Raw genomic sequence first — 18,456 nt, forward strand, 5'->3', positions numbered from 1 at the left:
TATTTATAGGGATTTATACCCCCATCTCATAAATTTTGATGATGATGTGAGGTGAGCAGATGATAATGAGTCTACATAGGACATTGGAAGTGTCCATTAAAAAAAAGAAAACTAACCGAGAACAGCTAGTGATTGATGGATTTTCCCTTTTTCATGACTCGAAATCCACAGAGAGAGAGAGAGAAAGCCATTTTTTCCATAAATAATAATGTGGATATTGTGATTAAAGAAGACTCACTTTTTGACAAAATATTAAATGAATTAACTATTATAATTTTATTTATTGGATGCCCAAATATTCATTTCTTTCGTTTTTTCTCTCAACATATATGTATAAATGTGATTCAATTTATCATTTTTGGGTCAAATCCTATCAATCATACAATTATATCTACTCTTTTTTTTTTGCAAATATTGCAAAAATGCAGATAAAAAAATGAAACTATTAGTCATAATTAGAGCACTCATCCAAAAGATTTCGTTATTCCTCAAGATGTGCTAGTCAAGCATGTGGGTCACTAATGCTTCAAATATATGGTCCTTCAACATAAAAATAAGCTAGAATGAACTCTATAGAAATTGAATATTTTTATAAATCCACGAATTAATTCTTGATTGTAAATTGCACATAAATTAAAATATCATTGACATAATCAAACAATTAGAAATTGATAGATTTGATGGTTGGAGTGTCAAATTGTGGTTTAAATTAAACCAAATAATAGGTAGGTTGGCAAAGCTGGACCCACACGAGGCCCCACGGCTAAAACTTCGTGTGACAAAAGTTACCATAAGCCTTTAAATATTTTCTCAATTTATCTGGACACCCCTGTAATATACATACATTATGTAACTATGGTGTGGAACTAAAAATATAATTTTAAACTTTGAGATTGTTAGATACTGATTTTAGTATGTGGACGTTGAAAAGGAGGATGAGAGTGGTAGGAAACCCCATTATCAATCCAGATAACCTCAATTATATCATTGGGAGGAGTCAAAGTGATCACCCTATAGCCCAAATCCTAATCCATCTTTATTATTCTTTCTGGCTGGATGTTAAGATGAAGGTGTGTTGAGTCAATGAAGAGATCTGTTGAATAGGCCTTGATTAAGATAGATCTTGACTCCATCCGTAAGTTTTATGGATCTTTCCGTAAGAGGAGAACTACCATAGTAACAACTCACATAGATAAATAAGTGAGGGTATTTGGAGATATTTTTTGTATTAAATTGTATTTTTGTAACATATACCACAAGAAATATATTAGCCATTCAAGAATAATATGCAAACTGTGTACATTTGGAATTTCCAGCCCGTAAATAAGATGTTCATAACAAAAAATCGCTGGTTTTGATATAGATTTTTTAATTTATAATTTAATAAAGACCAGTTAGTATTAAGAAATACAAAGTCATGGACTTTCTAAGGGTCTATTCTGTCTCTCAGTAATTATTTACTCAGTTTTAATTCTATTGAACTAATCCTTCATTTTAAGGATACATCCTATGCTAGCTTGTAGAGTTTAATATAATTTCTAAAGATACATTAAGGATAGAGGCGACAAGTCCGTTGAAATAATAAAAAATGTGTTCACTCAATCACACAGCATCAATCAAAAAATGACAAGAGATGGACATTGGGCAATGGACAACACGCTTAGGAAAAATTATTCTCTTCAACTCAATATGTCTAATTTCTATATTAGCTCACTCATATGTAAAGTAGAAATGAACTTCAAAGACAATGCCTAGTTAGAGCTACTCACAAAAAAGAATTGAAATTTTTTAAAAAATTTAAAAAAGAAATTTCAATTATTACATTTTTCTAAAAAATTCAAAAATCCACAGCTATTATCAAAAAATTTAATTATAAATATAATTCTTTTTTTAAATCCATAGCAATTAACAGAAAATTAAACTATAGATTAAGAAAAGTCAGTCAAAATTATAGTATTACAATTATTCCATCTTACCTCAGGGGTATCTAGAAGGGGTGGGCTGGAGGGGCTGTAGCCAACCCCTTGTGGACACCCCTGAATAATTGTAATACTTTAATTTTAACTGACTTTTCTTAATCAATGCAACTCCAATCTGACCAATTAAAGGAACAATTTCAAAAAATTTCGAGGAATCAGGCTTTCGTAGAGTGCAAAAATAAAAAACTGTAATTGTTCTCTATATAAATACCATATCTAACAATCATGCGAGATAAATAGGAACTTAGCGCAGTAGTTAATGTTAAACCAATCAAATTTACTCAATGATAGGGTTGTTGTCTTTTTCTTTCGAGTTTTTTTAATATTGTGATTAATAAGGGATTTTTAATGAAAAAAAAAGAAAAAAAGAAGAAGACTGACAGGAGAAGAAGAAAATAGTAGCTAAATATCTATTTTCCACGACTCAAATTGCCTCATAGTTTTACAGACATTTCATTTATGTAAGAGTTAGTGACGATATGAGATAAACAAAGAGGAATCCGACATAGTTTCGTCTTTAATGTCGAACACACACACACACACACACATATTATTATACTATGCCTTTGATTCCCGACTCCTTTTCTTTCCCATATATAAAAGTAGCAAGATACATATTTACACATATTAGGTTGGGGAATAAGTAATTTCGTATTTTTCTCTTTATTTCAAATATTAATAAGATGCTTTACAATCATCCAATTTAAAACAAGTAAGTCCCATTTTGTTCAATCGCTTGTTGCCAACGAGAATCCAACTTCATAATACAATTTTTGTAGAAGGAAACCACTCGGGCAACCAATTTTCATAGGCATTCTATTGAGGCCAAACTTCCGATACGAGCACCTTCAGCTTTTGGCGCGTCATCAAAGATGTGTGCGGCCGGGTGTTATCTTGATAAAGCACGATTCCTCTCCTATTTGAGTTTCTTTTTGTATTCAGCCTTCTGAAAATGGTTCAAAACGGTTTAACGTTCGATGATTCCGTCTGCTAACATGACGGTCTATTTTGATGTTTTGCTTGATTTTATTGACATTTTCGACGACAGGCCTATCAATACGGCGTGCAGCATTCACTCCTAATGTACCAGAATAAAATCTGTCGAACCACTGCTGTACAACGACCGAAGGAATATCAGCCACATATATATTGCAAATTTTCTAGGTCACTTTTGACGCATTTTCCCCTTCGTTATATTGTAAAAATAACAAATATGGTGAATGTCTTCCTTTAAGACCTCCATACTAGACGCAAGATAATTCATAACTGAACTGGTAAAGCACAATACTGTCCGAAAAGCGTTTGTAGTATAAATTTGCTACCTTTACAAAACCTTATCGTATGATCCAATGCCACCAATAAGGAACTACATTTACCCTGTTAAGAAGAGGGGGGGGGGGTGTTGAATACGAAATGACTTTTTCTCCAACCTAGTATAATAATATTAAATCGTTTTGATGTTTTATCCGGAGTGACCTTAATGTTTTGAAACTTTCGTTTTTATTGCAACGTGATGATGCACTTTGCTGTTATCTTTTAGTACTAAAGTACCTATTTAATCATAGCGTTTCAAAGTAGATTAAAGTTCATAGACGAGTAAGAAAGTATATAGATGCAGTGTATAGATGCAGATACATAAATTTCGTTGTAATTCCGTAAAAACGCACTCCTTATTACCCTGTGCTTAGTTACATAATGTAATGCACAGTCAATTCTAATCCCGTTGATCTAATAGTCGATTTATCGTCTTTTTTGCATTAACAGACAATTCCTTCAATTTATCTGGATCGTACCAATAATTTTTTTTTTTGCTAAACTATTACATAAGTTGTACAAGATGAAAAATTTATATTGGATACAAGTTTGAATATCATAGGTTTTCAATATATTAGGTCGGTATAAAAGTCATTTCGTATTTCCAACCTTTTTTTAACTAAGTAAATCTTGTTCATTCTTGGTCACATCGGATCATACGGTACAGTGATGTAAAGGTTTGAGTGTATACTACAAACTCTTTTTGGACAGTATTACTCTTGACCAGTTCAGTCGTGAATTATCTTGCGACGAGTATAGAGGTCTTAAAGGGAAAATTTCGCTATATTTTACATTTTTGCTACCTGAAAGGAAAATCCCAGCGAAAGCGATCAAGAAAATTTGTAATGTATATGGGGCCGATACTCTTACAATTCGTGTTGCACAACATTTGTTCTAGCCAAGACAAAGCTAGGCTGCACACATCTTTGAGGATGTGCCAAAAGCTCTGGGAGCTCAGATGGGAAGCTCTTATGCATTCACACTACAGTTCAGGCCTGACATCAAGTGTCTACAACATGTTCCTGTCTATGAATAACTAATTTTTTTTTGTCAATAAGGACAAGGACTTCTTCGAGAAGGACATTAAGAAGTTGGATTCTCCGTGGCAACAAGTCATTGAACAGAACAGAGCAGAACATGTAACACTTTGTATAAAGCATTTACTTTTTCTTAAACCTATTATGTATAGTATATCTGACCCCAAGATGTATTAAAATTATACTTGTACATTGTTGTAGAATTTTATATATATTGTGGAGACAACAAATTAGCCATTACAATGTAATTTGCTAATTTTCTCATCCCCCATTGATTCGTGTTGAGTCTTATTTAGTAAATAAGGCCACTTAATGGATTTTTATCAAGAGTTATAGGAAAATGAACACTTTATTTAGTACAAATGTCAACCATGAGCCCCCAAGATGGCCTCTCCTTCAACCATGATGCAATCTATAACGTCAACACGAGTGTTTTATTATTTTAATTTAAATTATGTATATAAATGATGTATGAGCGCGCCATCTATCCAAACTTGTCCAACTATAGACATAATAATATATTATGTACAATAAATAAATAAATAAAAAAAAACAAGAATAAAAGGGAAAATCCCAAATAAACTTCATTTATATTCTGGGATTACATATTGCTATTATTCTTATGTACCAAAATAATAAGAATAAAGAAAAAGTTGAATATTTGAATATATTCAATCACGTAAGACACACGCAAATGACTTTTTTGTGAATTCAAGTGTATTTTCAATTGTGACATTCTTACATCGTTTGTTTTCTTGCTTTTATATTACTACATATAAAATATATACATATACATGTATATAGAAGTTTGTACGTTTGAAGGAATAAAATAAAATGAAATAAAAAATGGGAAAAAGTTGATTCCCATTTTCTTTTAGTATTTGTTTGCTCTTTTAAATTGCCTTTCAGATAAAATTATCTTTGATGAATGAAGAAGACCCGGGGTTTAAGGACATATTTTTAGCTCCAAGAGAATCAACACAGATGAGGACACACTTCAATTAGCTCTCTCTAAATATATGTACTATATATCTATCTCACTGAGTCACACTCCACGCCTTACTGTTTAATAGTGCTTGTTATTGTTTTAAACAATTGAGATGATTACTAGAGTGTATAAGACATAACTTGTTTTTATTTCTGTTTGTTTTATTAGCGGATGTTTAGTATGATTTTTCAAAATAAGAATGAAGAACCCTTGGATCCTACTACTGATTCTCTGGAGACAACTCGAACTGTAAATCATTCTCCAAGTACCTTGCCAAAAATAAAACGCCACCTTTTTTTGTAGTGTTTGTGGTGGATGTCCCTTTCAGAATCCCTTTTGGTTTGTGGAGAAGCCCACGGTAGTGACAGTCTATGACGAAAATGGGGAAATGATTCCTAACAAGGCTCGTGTCATGTGGGGACGCATGGAGAACTTTCGCTGTGTGGACTACTTCCAAGTCGAATACTTTCAAAAACAAGATCCTCAAGGCACCGTCCGTCTCACTCCCAAAATCAATCGACATCGACGAAGCTTTGAAATTGACGTGATTCCTTGTACAGACTATTACTTTAAGGTAAATCATTTAAGCCTGGTTGGTAATTTCCCATATGCAAGATGCTATTCAGGGTTATCTTCTTGTACATAGGTCATTGCGTCAGAAGATTGGAAAGGAATGAGAGAGGACTTTAAAATGAACTCGGAGGTAGTGTACTTCAAATTGGCCTACACGCCTAGATTTATAAATCGACCCACAGTCAAGGAAAAAAGACGAGGACAGTAGTGAGTGATTTACCCTTAGATATCCTTTCAATTATTTCTCTTTCAGTAAATCTCCAGGTCGAGGAGGGGCTCCTCCTCCATCCGACTCCCCTGAGCCAACCCTTGAAGAAGAATACAGCATCAAAGTCTTTTGGCGTCTCACTGACGTGGACTATCCCATTTGTTTGGATTACTTTGAGCTCAAGCTCTATGACAACTCCTACAATGAAACCGTTCTCACACGCAACTTTCCCCGCCCCTTTAGTCGACCACGGTTTGAATTTGTGGTGAGCAACAAGGATGCTCCATGCGACCTGGACTACCTCTTTATGCTCAAGGCCTACGGCTATAATCGCCTCTACTCCACAACGGATTGGACTCCACCCTCCTGTGTTGTAACAACCCCTGCCCCAACGACTACCACAGAGACATCCCCCACATCAACCGTGGCTGGAGAAACAACACCTGGATTGGGTCAGCAGCTGGAAGAGGTCCTAGCTGAGAATGAACGGCTCACTGTCAAAATCAACGGACTCAAACAGGAATATGAGAAAATTGGGCTACAAGTGTATTTATCGTTTAAAGAGGACTTTTTTAAGGGATTACAAGACTTTTTAGCAAGTAGACACTCTGGAAATACAGCTGGCCTCGTTCCAATATCAGGGAACCAGTCAGAGCCCCTTTTTGGATAGCTTGATTTAAATAATATATTTATGTACCGATCTATGGTGTTATGATCTTATTTACATTTGAGAGTTTATTGCGTTTTTTGAGTGGTAGGTGTCTCTGCATCATGCAAAGGAAAAGAGTCTTTTGAGTCAGGGGCCATCTTACAACCAAAAAGATGAACCACTCAGAAAGAAAGAAAGTGTTTCCTTAGTGTGTATATGTGTATATATACTAAAGGAGTAGAAAGGTACTCTTCTAAATACCATACATAGCTATAGATATTTGGATGCTTTTCCTTCCTCCTTCTCCGACTGCTCCTTGGAGAGCATCATCATCATCATCCTTTTTACAGGTTTTCTGTGTGTACTGATGATGTAAAAGCGGGCGCTCCACCTTTTCTCTCCTCTGTCGTAGAAGAATAAATAATAAAGCCCTCTCCCCCCCTCCTCCCCAAAAAAAGGGGAAATTCGTGTGTTCTAAATTTACGGCAGTCCCCTTTTGAGAAGGAAGAAGGAGTTTTAAGTAAAGGATCGTAAAAAAGCATCGTCACCTTCCCAAGGATTACCCTTCTTCCCTTTTTCTTCCCCCCCTATTTTTTTTTCTTTTCTATCCATCTCTCACTCTGTCTATCCATTCTCCATCACATTATATCCATTCTATTCTACATACCTTTTTCTTCTCCTTCTCTTTTTTCTGGATCATGGGTGCTGCTGCTTCCATCTCAACATGACAAACAAAAACCATCTCTCTAATCTCAACGGTGAGTATCTCTCTCTCTCTCTCTCTTTCTTCTTTTCTTTAGCTATGTCACTTTGTGTTTCATGCATTTTTATTTTTTTGGGGTAATAGTTAGAGTTTGTTATTGTTCTCGTTGATGGTCCAGGAGACATAAGTAGGGAGGGGGGCGAGCGCGCTTTTCTCTTATGAGCAAACCATAAATACTATTATGATGATAGAAGAGTGCATGTTCTTTGAATGGATACGTGATGCTTTCGTTGCGGTAGCATGCAAGCGATCCTTTCTTGAGCGACTTATGTCACCTGTTCCTCCTTTTCCTCGCTTACTCACTCATTCTCTCTTTTACATATACACTCAAAACAGGAATTATATTCCGATTATGGAGCTAGGGATTACGATCCGGGACTGTCATCTATGTCGTATATCTTTGTACGTTGATGATCACGTTCCTGAAGAGAAGAGAAACGGGGATGATGTATATCTACGTAGAGAGAAATTAATGACCAAATTTATATATATATATAGTATATACCATTGGTCCCTCCAAGAGTCCTAATTAAAAAAAGAATAGATGGAGAGAAAGGTATTTAAAGTCTTAAAAGGAAACAGGAGAGAAGTGAGTGAGTGGGATTGGAAGCGTGGAAACACAAAAAAAGAGCTTGCTTTCTCTCTCTTTATGAGTATTTGTATGGACCTACCTATGTATGTATATAACACCATCCACTACATAAGATTATTTTCTTCTCTTCTTCCAACTTTCCAAGAGCCCCCCTCTACTATGTACACACACACTTTCATTTAGATTAGTATGCTTACATATTCAAGGTGAGCTTTAATCTACATACTAATTTTGCCCGAATATTTGGTACTAAAAACATATTCTGATGACCTTTAAAAAAAACACCGAATATATTATCCGAATGTTCCTATCTTTGCCTTAATTTGAAGGGTTAGATGAGTAATTAACCTCTGTAGCTGACGACTATGTTTACGCTAATAAAATAATACAGGTAAACCTTGGTATACGAGTGTCTCCACATAATATTTTTTTGTATGTTTTACGTACTTAAATACATATGGAACGACGTAGGTCAATGGATATTACGATCGGGAGAAATTGTTTTCTTGAACTCAATGTCTGAAGGTTCGCGCCCCAGTCGTTTCTAGGGAAGGAAATATACTTTATGTATATGAACGTCAGTGGTCAAATGGAGTAAATGTAATACTATAATGTTTATTTATATCTACTTAATCAGTACAACTCCATCTGAACATTAAAAACAACCAGGTTTTCGCAAATAAAGCAATACAAGTGTTCTTTGAGATACGAGTCCCCCCACACACGAGTTTTATTTGTATGTTTCGTGCTAAAAAGCATTCATTTGAATTTATTTATTTATTTTATTCTTGAGATACGAGCTGGTCAGTTTTAAATACACATTTCTGATATGGGATACACTTACGAAGAGCTCGCTCAGAAAGGAGTAAAAACTCTTTCGGCATGGTTGATGAATTGCCTGTCTCAGGTGGTATACAGATGTTGTTGTTGTTTTGGGTAGGTAGTTGTAGAATGTGTCACCATACATCTTCCCCCCTAGCCCATTATCCCCCCCAATAATCATTAAGCATTAGTATTGTTGTTATTGAGATGTGCTGGCAGGTGCTTCCATTATTTCTATAACACCCCGCACACATCTCCTATCCTCATCATCAATTTGAATCAGGTATAATAATATAATCAGTGCCTTTCTCTCTCTCTCTTCTCCCCAATAATAATATTGTCATCTGCCTTCTTCTATGTAGGTACCTAATTCTTCTTTTTTTTCAAAGGAGCTGTTTGATGAGAGGAGGATAGTGGTGATTATTGTAAGTTTTCTTCTGCTTTTGCAAGGTAAGGAGAGAGCCCCAGAGATAGAGAGAATAAAAAATAAAAGGGGGGGGGGATTACCTACTTATTCCTCTAGACGTAACCTCGGCTCCCATTCCCTCATCAACACTTTTTCTTCTTTTATGTAGGCATCTACATATTTAAAAGAATATCTCAAAAGATACCTACCTACGTGAATACTAGGAGAACATAACATAAACGACTTCAATTCCTATTCATAAAGAACCCTTTTTGACACCTTTAATATTGACTAGTGTTATTTCAATATCAAATATTTTGTACCCGTTCTGGAACCAAAATTTGTATTGGGATTTCCATACTTTTTTTCACTGCAAATATATTTAAAAGAACAATTTACTAGTGAAGAAATTGGAAGACTTTTTTTAAAAAGAAAAACCATTTTAATTATTGTTTTTTTTATATATATAAAGGGGGGGAGGAGGGGGAGGGGGTTAGTGATGGATCAGTCTAAAAAGACTGCATTCTTACTTGTTCGGTCCTAATAAAATTTTCAGTCCGGACCGGTCCTTATGTGTGTTTTAAAGAAAAATGCAAGAGCAGAAATGACGTGGGTTACAACTAACTACGTCATTTGAGTCGCTTGAGTTTTATCATAATAATTTATATAGGAAAATTTGTGGGTTACGTCATCGACGTTCAAATATTGTTATCACATAATGGTGCTTCAAGTACGGATTTCAATATCAATTTAGTTTAAATAAGTCGGTACTAGTGTTCTGTCAGTCATTAAAGAGGGTAAAATCGATCCTTGTGATGTCATAGAGGTGTTTTTTTTTTTGCTTTTTTAATTACTAGATTATATAATTATAGAATCAACTATATAACTAAGTAAAGAAATAATGTGTTCATTTTATAATGCATTATAATGAAAGCAGGGATATTTTTTCCAAGATATGTGCAATGCTCTTGATACAAACCGGGGCAAACGTTATTATTTTATCATCTATATTATTCACATTTTGAGAGGTGAAGAGTTATTTTTTTTTACAATTTTCCTATGAGTAATGTAGTAGAAAACATAATTAACTGTCGATTGCTAAGAAAAACATAGTCCTAGTCACCACCATGAGCCCATAGTACGATTAGAGGATTGAGATATCGGCGTTCCTCCTTGAGGAATTGTTCCAGAAGGCCATCGAGGAGCAGACTGGGGACTCGAGGCAGATGATTGTCATTGTTGTCCATGCATGGAGACTATGGCAATGTTTGTCTGAGACATGGATAACTAATTATGTGTTCTACAACATTGTTTATAGGAAAATCGTAAAAAAATGTCGCTTCACTTTAACGGTTGATCCGGTATCTCAAATATCTTATCCAAAGGCAGATAGGATCTGTCTGTCCTAAGCGTTCAGTCTACCTAATTACACAGAACTAGTCAGTACCTATCCCTGTGCTCCGAACAACACTATACTTTACTATGCACAATGATTCCTTTTTGTATAGGATATGGTGGGTGGTTGAAGAAGAAGAATGGGTAGGAGGGGAGGGGGGAGTGGCACGCTACAACAACTCTCTGTTGACAAAATCTTGTTCACCTGCATCAATCTCTCTCCTTCATCTGCTCCTGTTTTCTTTTATACCCTTTTTTATTTAGACCCAATTTTGTATGTACTTGGAGCTATTACCTACTTAGTTACACATCCACATAGTTATATATGAATATATATCTCTCTCTCTCTAACATAACATAGCATAAAGGTTATTTCCAACTCCACAATATTGACTCTATTAAAAGGTCTTGAACCTTACATAAAAGAAAAGAAACAAATAATACTAATCATTTTTAGGGAAATTAAAGTTGAAAAAATAAAATAAAGGAAGGAATTACGTCATTATGTAAGGCTTAAATAGAAAGAGAGAACAATGGGGGTTAAAGAAAATACGATGGGGAATTAGGAGCTACACAATACATATACCATATATTGAGAACTAGAAGTATAGAAGGTGAACTTTGAAATAGGTGTATGTGTGAATGATTTATGGATTAGAGATCGGGTTACTTTTAATTGTTTCTAGGAGTTGAAGGGAGTAAGTGGTCGAGGGTGGTGTTGAGTGTGAATGTTGTAATAGCCTTTATACTTTGATATTAGTTGAAGGCAATGGCGGAGACAAAGCCCCTCATACTGAAAGTCCCAGTCTTTGCTCAGTAGGAACATTGACTTAAGATCCTTTAATCTTTTTATCAAGTCCAGTTTGAGTATGTAGTTGAATACTTTCATGGAGTCGAGATCGGGTCCTTAAGTACAAATCCATCTTTGTCATTGTACGGGTAACACACTTTTTAGGGCCTCCATAGACGAACGATACTTGGCACTGGGCTCATGCTCGACCTACCCTCAGAGATAGAAATCTCATGGGTTCAGGTTTGGGCTGTTTGTAGGCCAAAAACAAGATATCCTGCACTTTGTTGCCCTTGTGGGCCGTGCATTGTCTTGTTGGAAGGTATAATTTATTCCTTGGTCTACTTCATTCATCCGAGAAATGTAAATTAAATGTGCAAAACTAGTACAATGGCAAAACTGGATCCATAAAAGCTCGCCAGGGCCTGCCAAAGCTTCTGACGCCGTGTGGGCGAGGATATTATGGAAGGCGGATCTCATTATGAATAATGGAAAGTCATTAAATGGAGCTTTTAGATAATATTGAGTTTAGTAGAAATAGTTTTTCAGTCGCGAGTCTTTGAGTGTGAGATCAAGTCGAATTCAAGTCCCAATTTCTATTAGATACATATGCGTTAGGAGAGATAATTTAATTTTTTTTTTTTTTTGGGGGGGTGTACAAATTTTGTCCTATTATTTGGGACTAGCATTTTAATAATCTTTTATTGTTGACCTTTTTTAACAAAGGTAGAATATATCAGGAAACTATAATTATTTTTTTAGTAGACAATTTGAGTTTTCAAAAACTTTCAAATTGTAAATTTTTGAGTATTTTTACATTTATAATTTGGTTTGAGCCAATTTAAAATTATAAAAGTAATCAATGATTCACATAAAAGCTGATTTTCTTTTTGCAAAGTTATATTTTAATCTCAAATATGTGCAGATATTTGATATGCAATTTCCAGTCTTGAGATAAAACAAGTTAAAAGTTAAAAAAACTACCATATTTTAAGGGTTTGATTTGAAAAGGAATTGCATTTCGGGTTATCAATTGTTTGTACACCAAAGAATCTTATTTGGATCGTAAATAATTTAGGTTTTTGTTTTTAAAAGTCTAGTTCAGGAGCAATATTTATTTGTTTTCAATTTTATTGAGGAAATAGTCATTAGAATTTTAATAAAATAAAAAACTATTATTAATGTCTCCTTTTAATAAAATATAATTCATTATCACGGAATTTAAAAAAAATCATTACTGAGCCCCGATATTTTTCTACTTAAAAAACGAGAAATATTGCATCTTAACTAAAACTTCTAGATCAAAATAATACTTGATTAATGAAACCCTTATAAGTCATGCTTCAAATAAGTTCCTTTGGCGTAGAAACAGTTGAAAAACCTAGGGGTTATTATTTTTCAAACAAAAACATTAAAATGTGGTGTTGTTTAATTTTTAAATTGCATAATTTCAGGGTTTAAGGACTGCAAATATAATATTGGCACATATTTAAAATCCACATATAATTTTGCAAAAATGCAACCACTAATTTTTGTGTAAATTATTGATTTGTCATCCTCAAAAATGTCTCATTTTGACATACTTTTGGAAAAATTGTTAAAATGCTCATTTTTATATACTGGAATCAATTAAATACAGAAATTTTGATTCTAGTTTGATTACACAAAAGCTTTTGATGATATTTTTAGTGGGAATTTGACCTACAAACAGCTAAAAATATTATAATGAAATCAGGGTTATGATTGGATATGTGAAGGAGCCAGATTCACACTGCAGCTAGTTAGAGGAAGGAAACAATTGGCACAAAATTGACTGTTGAAGAATCTTGCAACACATTATAAATACTTTTGCGTCAAATTTTGAAATCCTTATCTTCCATTTATGCAAAAGGTTGGACGTAATATCGCCGTAGATCTAATAAGTCTCCCGTAAATCCCACCAACTTCAAATTTGCTCCAACTAATAATATAGATGTTGAAGTATGCTTAAAACTACCAATACTGATTGAAGGGAAAAATTAATGTAAGAAAATATTTCTAAAATCTTGAATGTGATAAAATATGGCAACATTTATGGATAAATTAAAAATGAGTATGAAAGAACACTCATTTCTTTAAATTATCGTTTTAAAACTGTATTTTTATTTAAATACAAATTTCTCAATTTTCATATATGGGTCCTCATTTTTACTTTATTTAGTGGTCGGTTTTTTTATTTGTTTTGGCCAAAAAATCGATGAGAAGTCAAAATTCTAGTAATCACCGAAAATTTTAAATGGATTTTTTTTGAGGGGCGGACAATGCTCCCATTGCCCTCATGTCTACATATAAATAGCGTGAAAGGAATGACTGTAAAAGGAAGAACCTCCTTAATGAATAAATGTTTCATAATATCCGTTTGTTTTGATTACTCTTGTTATTAATATTTTAATTATGTAATCTGTTCGTTTAGAATTACTGTCAGTACCCACAGACATAGATATACATACCTATAACTAAATATAAGGTATATAAATTCACTTCTTTCTTTCACTTTTGCCTTAAACTGTTTGGTTCATAAATTACATTGTACGACTAATGCACAAACAGTTACAAGTCAAATTATTAATAATATTTCATTAAATTCATTTTTACATCATGTTCTCTACAACAATATCTCATAGAGATATGTACATTATACGTATGTCTTTTTATGTTCTATTTACGTAAGGGCTAAAGGACGACCTTACTGTCTGTGTGTGTGTGTGTGTGAACGAGGGAATACACACCTGCAATTTACCAAATTCCAATTTGATATTATCCATGTATGTACTTATAGATATGTATAACACAAATTTTTGTTCAAACGAGATAAGGTATTTCTGTGCTTGCTCTGTTAGGACGTCTCCTAAAAACTTCCTTACTTCATGATTACACCACTATTTATAAAAAATTAAAGGTAAGAATCCGCTTTAATTGTTTTGAATATACCCAAAAAAAACCTTAAAGCATCGTCAATGCATGGCATGCTTTATCTAAAGCAAGCAGATCGTCCATGATTAACTCTTCATTCTAATATAGTATATGATCTATATCAGGGGTTGCAACCTATGGCACGCATGGCACTGCTGGCACGGCGAGGCATATTCCTTGGCACGAGCAAATTAGATCATATTCCTGTAGTTTGTGTATGTTTTTTACCATTATTGTTGATAGTATCACACTCATTGATTGGAAATGTTGAAGTTGGTGATCCATGTCTCAAAGGTTGCCTACCCCTGATCTATATACATATACAAGGGGGTTCGCAAGTTTATATATATATGTATTTTTTTTTTTTGGAGGGGAGCTTGGATTTTGATTTTTTCCAAAAATAAAAAAAATAAGAAAAAAATTGGAAAAAATTTCAAAATTTAATTTCAAATATTAAATTTTTTCAAAAATCCACAGCAAATGACAATAAATTTAACTTTTTCGAAAAAAATTTCAATAATTCGTAGCTGTTGAAAAATATTTTAAAAATTAAATTTCAAATAATAATGTTTTTGTAAAAAAAAATTATAAAATCCAGAGCTGTTCCAAAAAAAATTCAAAAATTCATAGTTATTAGCAGACAATAAAATTCTTGAGAAAAAAAATTTAAAAATTGAATTAAATTTCAAATATTAATTTTTTTGCAAAAAAAAATTCAATAATTCGTAACTGTTGCAAAATATTTAAAAAATTAAATTTCTAATAATAATTATTTTGGAAAAAAATTAGAAAATATACAGTTATTCACAAGAAATTTCAAAATTCATAGCTATTACGAGAAAAAATTTTTTTTGAGAAAAAAAAATTAAAAATTAAATTTCAAATATTAAATTATTTGAAAACAAATCTTTATTATTTTTACATAGTTAAAAAGAAAAGTTCCTTAATTTGGAGGGGCTACAGCCCCTCCAGCCTGCCCGTGCGGACGCACCTTATATAATATCTTTTTCTGTTTGTAAGTAGAGAGAAATTTGAGAGTCCAGATATTTTTGTGAATCCTCCTATATTTACGTGCAAAATTTTGTATTATTTATTCATAGTAATCATTTACTTACCTTGTAATTTATTTGACATATCCACCCAGAATAAGAAAATAAAATAACAAATCCTGACAACTTTGTGCCTGCTTTCAACAACAAACAAATAATATTTTAGTCATGTTTTTTTAAGGAAAAAAAAAAAAATAATAAATATTCAAATGTCTTACCTCAGGTTTATTAATTATCACAAGACATTCCTCCAAGGTAAATAGGAGATGGGGGGTCTTTTCTCCTCCTTCCCAGTGTACTAGAGGAGTAGTTGACTTACATAACAGTAATGATAAATGAACATGTTTTCACCATGTAATAATTTATCTGTTTTCTAGGATTGTCAATGTAGTGTGTCTTTATAAATGACGGACTTTTACCTGAGTGATGAAAACTTATGAGAGAGTCAGTTGTGTCTTTGTTACTAAGGACCCGTAGGGTCTTATCTTAAAAACAAAACAAAGCAATTAAAAATATCTTTCTTATCATGTGCCTACTTGAATTTTATGTCAATTACCTACTCTTTTCATAAAATTAAACTGTTGATCTTCTAAAAACAATGGAAAAAAATTACTTTGGGAAACTTTAAGGCCATTTTATATTAAATGATTTGCGGTTTCTATATTTAATTAACGATACAGAGAAGTGTTATTGTACAAAAAAAAAAGTAACAGGTGACTTGATAGTTGTTGAATGAAAAGGAAGATCACGTTATTAAGGAAACTTCAAATCATTGAGCACATCTTAGACACTTTAAATGATCAAATGAAGCAGTTGTATAATAGTTTTTACTGATAAATCAAATGTCAAAAAATATACATTTTTTGACTTATAATATAATCAAATTTGTGACTGTATGAGAGTCTGGAAAATGACCTATTTCCACTGAAAAATCTATTTTTTTTTTCATATTAAAATGACTTCATTCACTCTTAAAAGGGTTTAAAAACTTGACCAAAATCAGCTTTTTGATTGTCCCAACAGAAAAAGTCTTTGTGTGACGAAAATAGTATGATCATAAAATTGGACAGTTTTTAAATATAAAAATATTATAAACATTGATCATTGTGTTCCTTATTATTAATGATCCAGGGAGCTCGTTCATTCATGTGTCCACAGCATTAAAAAAATCTTGAAAACAAATCAAAAAAAGGAAAAAATCCCAATAAATTTCCTTTATCATATATACATACAAGCCAAGATTTCATAGGCATATTTGAGTCAATTATAAGGCCTTGTATTCAAGTTTGGATGGATGATTTGGGGTACTCAAGAGTTTTAGCTACATAATATATGATATGGACCCTTTCATCCTTGATCTTATCTAGAGGTAAACATTTTATTTTATTTCAATTGTTCAAGAGTGCAATTTAAACAAGAGGTTTTGTGGGAACATTTATTTCAGACAATCATCTGAAAATCGTGCTTGGCACAACTTTTATTCAATATATGAACTCTTCAGCTTTAATAATTGTCCCAATACGAGGTCTAAATCCCTTACAGACTTTGACTATGATGTCAAACTCGAGCTTGGTCAACAAATACAGATACTGGACACTCCTGGAAGGGAGTAGTACACACCCTCTCCTCCTGACGTACCTAGATAGAGAAGTCCAAGGGGTTTGCGTCTGGAGAGGAGGGTGGCTACATGTTGAGGTACAAAAAACATCTTCATTGATCACTGTTTCCTCAGCACAAAAATGGAAGGTAAACTTTACAACGACCAAAACAATAGTTCCGCATGAATTTTTTGTTCTGAAGACATATTTTATTGAAGGTGGGATATTGTCTGAATGTTCAGTTGTGATGTAGCGGCAGTTCTGCTTATTCATAGTGACATCAAAGTTGAAAATTTTATCGTCAGAATGACCAAAAAACCTTGGCCAAATTTATATAATCTTCTTCACTTTTTTCAACTTTCTCAGGCTGCTCTATTCAGAGATAAGATTTTGCACCAATGACATTCCGGATTTGAAATAATAAAATGTGTACCACTAGATTAGACCAGCCCTGTTTTTTTGAAAAAAAAAAAATCCAAAAATTAAAATTGTTGGAAAAAAATTTCAAAAATTAATTTACAAATCGTTCATTTTTTCAGAAAAAAAATTCAAAAACTAATTTTCAAATATTAAATTTGTAAAAAAAAAATATTACAAAATCCAAATCTATTCACAAAATATAAAATATTTTAGAAAAAGATTTAAAAAATCTATAGGTAGTCTCAAAAAATTAAATTTATTGGAAAAAATGTCAAAAGTCCATTACTATTCAAAAGAAATTAAATTATTGGGGGAAAAAAAAATAAGTAGGAAAAAAATCAATTTAGCATGCTTTTGTGTTGATGGGCCACATTTGTAAATAGTAAGAAGTGCCTACTCTGTGCACTTTTGATATTCTCATAAATATGGTCAAATTGTATGTATGTCCATCGTTATTTTACCTGTCTCCTTATTCACCTATGTATATTCATATGTCTTGACTTTTGATGATAAATATAGTGCAATTTCTCCACACGATTTGCATTTTAAGAGAGAGAGAGAGATAAATGAATTATGTATCTAAATAAATACCTATATAGGTATGTATGGGACAGGAAGACCTGTAAGAATTTATGAGGATTTCCTTTACATTTTCTTGTTGTAATTTATTTGATATTTCGAATGACTCTTCGAATAGAAGTAAGGAGGAGAACATGTTGTAAGTTGTGCTGCAAAACATAGGTACTCAAACAGGGGTGTCCGCTGAATTATATATATATTTTTTTTTTTGGTTGGAGGGGGAATTGGTTTTTGAATTCATTTTTTAAAATAATCCAATGCTACTTTCAAAAAATTGTAATATTAAATTTTTGGCGAATTTTGTTTAAAATCCAAAACTATTTACAAAAAATTAAATTTCAA

At 32.8% G+C, this 18,456-nt stretch overlaps 2 protein-coding genes across 5 annotated transcripts in view; both read left to right on the plus strand.

The window, feature by feature from the left end:
- Nucleotides 1–5,377: 5,377 nt before the first annotated feature.
- On the plus strand, nucleotides 5,378–6,797 carry LOC121126537 (uncharacterized). The gene is made up of 4 exons (XM_040721858.2): nucleotides 5,378–5,567; nucleotides 5,622–5,892; nucleotides 5,965–6,098; nucleotides 6,145–6,797. Exons 1-4 carry the CDS (start codon nucleotides 5,518–5,520, stop codon nucleotides 6,767–6,769), a joined length of 1,080 nt encoding a protein of 359 aa, XP_040577792.1. The 5' UTR covers nucleotides 5,378–5,517; the 3' UTR covers nucleotides 6,770–6,797.
- Nucleotides 6,798–7,184: 387 nt separating this feature from the next.
- LOC121126508 (uncharacterized) overlaps nucleotides 7,185–18,456 on the plus strand; it is a 39,522-nt gene continuing 28,250 nt past the window's right edge. Inside the window, exon 1 of one of the 4 annotated variants that reach the window (XM_040721831.2) lies at nucleotides 7,185–7,506. In XM_040721831.2, the coding sequence (XP_040577765.1) occupies nucleotides 7,473–7,506 (34 nt within the window). In that variant the 5' untranslated portion in view covers nucleotides 7,185–7,472. Of the gene's footprint in view, nucleotides 7,507–14,334; nucleotides 14,455–18,456 lie in introns of those variants that run through there. The other 3 variants (XM_040721840.2, XM_040721844.2, XM_071891841.1) reach the window with 3 other exon arrangements.

The sequence above is a fragment of the Lepeophtheirus salmonis genome, chromosome 1, assembly GCF_016086655.4.
Source record: "Lepeophtheirus salmonis chromosome 1, UVic_Lsal_1.4, whole genome shotgun sequence".
NCBI lineage: Eukaryota > Metazoa > Arthropoda > Copepoda > Siphonostomatoida > Caligidae > Lepeophtheirus > Lepeophtheirus salmonis.

What these genes read in the sequence shown, in the direction of transcription:
- LOC121126537 (XM_040721858.2), top strand. Translation starts at nt 5,518, where the DNA reads ATGAAGAACCCTTGGATCCTACTACTGATTCTCTGGAGACAACTCGAA. An exon ending in CTCTGGAGACAACTCGAACT is followed by an intron (nt 5,568 to 5,621) that starts GTAAATCATTCT and finishes CTTTTTTTGTAG; the next exon opens with TGTTTGTGGTGGATGTCCCT. An exon ending in GAAAAAAGACGAGGACAGTA is followed by an intron (nt 6,099 to 6,144) that starts GTGAGTGATTTA and finishes TTTCTCTTTCAG; the next exon opens with TAAATCTCCAGGTCGAGGAG.